Source organism: Lolium rigidum, chromosome 1 (genome assembly GCF_022539505.1).
Source record: "Lolium rigidum isolate FL_2022 chromosome 1, APGP_CSIRO_Lrig_0.1, whole genome shotgun sequence".
Taxonomy (NCBI): Eukaryota; Viridiplantae; Streptophyta; class Magnoliopsida; order Poales; family Poaceae; genus Lolium; species Lolium rigidum.
In genome coordinates, this window is record NC_061508.1 from 301,892,688 (window position 1) to 301,897,044 (window position 4,357).

Genomic DNA, 4,357 nt, shown 5'->3' on the forward strand with positions numbered 1-4,357 from the left:
CACCGCCTCCTTCTCCCTCGCCCCTGATCCGATCTGACGGAGCCGGCCATGGCGGTTAGGGTTTGGCTCTCCGCCATCCTGCTCGCCTTCCTCCTCGCCGCATCCCCCATCGCCCAAGGTAAACCACCCTCACCCTTTCCCCTGCCCCGCCTCCTCTCGATCTCCGCCGGCCAGATCCGCGCGGCCTTCGCGCGCGCGCTCGAGAATTCCGCCGCGGTGCCGCGGCAGATCCGTCGGCTGCGCGCCTCCGCCGCGCGGGGGTGAAGCCGATCGGGCTCTGTAGGGGTAGGGCTGGGGTTGCACCGGACTTGGAGCGGCTGGGTTTAGGCGGATTAGATCGCGCGCCCGTCGGGGTTTAGCGGCGTTGGTGGGTGCGGCGGGTCGAGGTCTTGGATGAGTTGGGGTTGTAGGTGGTTTGAGCGGAACTTACCCGAGAACGCCGCTTCGAGCGCTTTTGTGTTCTACATGTTGCATGTTGCCGGTAGTGAGCTCTCAGCGTCGTGGGAAATCAAATCAGCAGCTTCCGAAATGGTGAAAGGGTTCTCCTGTATTTTATAGTCAGCATTAGTCGATTGGGGCAAGGGATTCTGCGTTGTAATTTTCCCATGTATAAATCAAGTGGCTGGAACTTTGAAGATGCTGTCTTAGTTAGAAGCAGTTTGAAAATTGGGATCTATTACAGCAGATCATTCAATCCATTGGTTTATAATTGGGAAATGGTGTCACTAGCATGAGTTCTGAGCATTTAAAGCGCTTATTAGTAGCAGTGCTCACATTTTGGCTCTATTAGCTGGGATTCGCATGCGGCGGGCTGACACTTGCGCCGGTTTGGTCTGTATGGGTTTTGACTCTTGAGCGAGCGCTTGGATGGTCTACCTGTGTTTGCATGTTGGGGGTAGCGAGCTCTCGGTGTAGTGGGGAATCGAATCAGCAGCTTCCGAAATGGTCCAGGGGTTCTCCTGTATTTTACTGTCAGCATTAGTCAATTGGTGCAAGAGATTATGCGTTGTAATTTTCCCAGGTATAGGTTACGTGGCTACAACTTTGAAGACAAAGCAGTTTGAAAATTGGGATCTGTTACAGCAGATCATTCATTGGTCTATAATTGGCAAACGGTGTCAGTAGCATGAGTTCTGAACATTTAAAGCGCTAATTAGTAGTACTTGGATGTTCCTTTCACAGAAGAATCTCTTATCCAGTTTCATGTCCAACTGCATGTCATTTTTTTTTACAATCACCAGGGACATGCAGTTGTTGCAAATTTATGGATTCACAGAAGCGATAATTTCATGTTGCTCAGTTTCTTCAACGATAATGATTACATATTTACGTGCACGATTGTGTCCTTCCATGTTCTATCTGTAGCCTGATCAACATATTTCTTCTGTTCCTGCAGTTGCTGGAACTCAGTCAGAGGAAGATGCTGCTATGGCAGAAGTTGTCGAGAGTGCTGATCTAGGATATGTCGGTGATGACACTCCGGTTTCCAGTGATGCACCTTTGACCCCCGCTCCTGGTGTGGAGACTGTATGTGTCTTCCCCAAAAATGCTGGCAAAAGTAAGTAGTAGCATGCAATTTTGTTGAACCTTTTCTTCATTGATCAGCGGATTGGCCTTATGAATGAATTATTATACTATTATGTGTATGAAATTGCAACAACATATCTTAAATTTCAACCATACCTGTACATCTGTTACTCATGGTACTTTTAAATGATCTACTTTTTGTTCATCTGAAAAGATTTCATGGATATCTGTACAGTTTGATGTATATATTTTTAATTGCATGCCAAAATGTGAAACACGTAACTTCCTTCAGAAACCGTTCTGTTCAAAATCTGCATTATATCTTTCTTGAGCTCATTAATCAATAATCTGTTCATTTTATTGTTTGGTTGCAGTTGTACCAGCAGGTGAAGAAACTGAGCTATTGGTTGGCCTGCAAAATGACGGTAACTTATGATGCTTCCTTGTTCCAGTTCTTCATTGTGGCACTCTGATTTACTAAGCTAGCGTTAGTGTTGGGCTTGGGATACCTCCATTTAGCCTTTTACCGGTGGTTCTGTTTCATCCATGCACATCGCTTGCTTTATATCTGATTACTTGCTGCAAGTTCTCCTACCTTTGGTTGCTATCCTCTACATTTGGTTGGTTTGTAGTAGTAGTACATTTGGTTGGTTTGTAGTAGTACATGAGATTGTTTTAGTGGGTCATTACCTCAGTTTTTCGTCCTCCACTCCCATACTACTGTTATTTAACTGCCATTTTTGTGACAAAATCACAGTTTTCTTGCGCTTACTACTTTATTATACTGTTAGTTCCAGTTGACTGGCTCACACCCGTCTACATTGTGTTAACAGGTGAATCAACTTTAAATGTTGTTGCTGTTCATTCAACTCTCCACCTTCCTTACGATCATCGTATGTATGGCCAAAACCTTACTGTCCAGGTGAGGAAATATATGGTTCTAATTACTTTTATCTTCTATAGTCTATAGTAGCTGAAATAAATGAAAACTTGCATTTGTGGATGGATGCACCAGCCAACTGTCCTTCCCAGCCATCATCATTTACTTGATTCTGATTGCCCAAGACATAGTTGTTACTTTTGTAATAGTTAGTAATAGTTGTGAATGTTTGTTGATTTTTCTCTGGATATTTGTTTTCCTTGTGCACATGCATTTATGGCCTTTTTCCTATTGAAGTTGTATTGATTTGGACAAAAGAGGGTAGAGGTCCTAGATCTGGACTGGATGGGCGTGACTCGGAGTATAGTAGATGTGGACTTGAGGGCATATAGGAGCACGTGGTTTGATGTTGGGAGAGATGCTTGCGGGAGCAAGGGCAGTAGATATTTGTGGACCCTACTATGATTGTAGCAATCTGAATTCAAAAACTATGTTAACATGGCATAAGTTATAGCGATTTGGCCGTTGGGGTAATCAGGTATTGTCCATGAGATGAATGGAGGTGCAAAAGATGGAGGGTAGTGCCTAATGATTAGGATAGTGAGGTTGACAAATTATAGGGCCAATCACTTTTTTAGAAGCCAAATACATACTTTAGGAAGATCTCATGTCTTCTTTCTTGCAGAGTTTCTACAATGCATCAGTTCCCGTCTCTGTGCAAGCAACCTTTCCCTATACATTTGCCGTGAGCAAGTTCTTGCAGGTTTCACTCCTCAACCTTTTCCTTTACTTTACTTTGAAACAACCATATACTGAAGATGCTCATTGTTACTTCTTAGATCTGATACTTGTGTCCTTGCAGCCTGGGGCATATGATCTTGTTGGTTACATAGTGTATGAAATCGATCAGCACCCGTACCAGAATGTCTTCTACAATGGCACCATTGAGGTTGTTGAGGTTGGAGGTTTACTCAGTGTTGAATCTGTGTTCCTTATTACCCTTGGAATTGCACTTCTTGGTCTCTTTGGATTGTGGGCTTATGGTCAAGTGCAGCAGCTCTCAAAGGTAATTTCTCTTCTTGACAGCCTTATGTTATTATGCTATGCTGAACTAGTTTTAACTCTGTACATGGGCATTTCTCCACTTCTTTCTGTTTCCTTACTGCGGTTAGTTTTCTTTTTCTCGAGTTGTGAGATGTCTATCGGGCAATAAACTGTCTGGGATTGATAATCCAGGCTACTTCCTGGTGACTGTTTACCTGGTTTCCCTTAATATCTTGTTAGTCCTGAATTGTGAATCCCCTTAGGATCTAGAATCTACCATATTATTAGCGGTGAATGCAGTAGCTGTTCCTTCCTCCTGGCATCACTAGTTATTCATTGCAGAAGGGGTTAAAGTAATTAATGAGCACATACTGTACGCATGCTGTGAGATGTATGATTTGTGTTTAATTAGCACTCATCTAAGAGTTGTGTATTTATCTCATAAACTTTATTCTATGCTGTAGAAAACAAAGAAGGGCCCCAAGGTGGAAACAGGAACTGGAACAACTGATGCCAACATGGATGAGTGGCTGGAGGTATCTTTTGACTTACCACCGATATCTTTGTTCAACCGAGTCTAGTGCGTAAGATTAAGTAATAATATACTGTTTTGTTTTCCTTTGCAGGGTACTGCGTTTGCAAAGGAGAAAGCCAAGAAAAATAAATAGATTCAAGGTTGTTGAGCCTAGTTAATCATGTGAGCATCTAGAATGAGACAATTGTGGGTAGCCCTTCACAAGTAACTTGGATAGATGAGAAAGCGGAGGTGTTTGAGTTAGTCTCGTGGCTGCACATCTTGTTGACACCATTTTCGACCTTGTTGTGTACTTTACAGAAAGTTTTCTTGAAACACAATTTTGTTGAAGGTATATGTTATGAATGGATTTCTGATCTTAGTTGATCTTA

At 43.0% G+C, this 4,357-nt stretch overlaps 1 protein-coding gene across 1 annotated transcript; it reads left to right on the top strand.

The window, feature by feature from the left end:
* On the top strand, positions 1 to 4,357 carry LOC124696959 (translocon-associated protein subunit alpha-like). Its single transcript, XM_047229618.1, has 8 exons — positions 1 to 118; positions 1,397 to 1,558; positions 1,902 to 1,952; positions 2,361 to 2,449; positions 3,093 to 3,170; positions 3,270 to 3,473; positions 3,916 to 3,987; positions 4,078 to 4,357. Exons 1-8 carry the CDS (start codon positions 49 to 51, stop codon positions 4,117 to 4,119), a joined length of 768 nt encoding a protein of 255 aa, XP_047085574.1. The 5' UTR covers positions 1 to 48; the 3' UTR covers positions 4,120 to 4,357.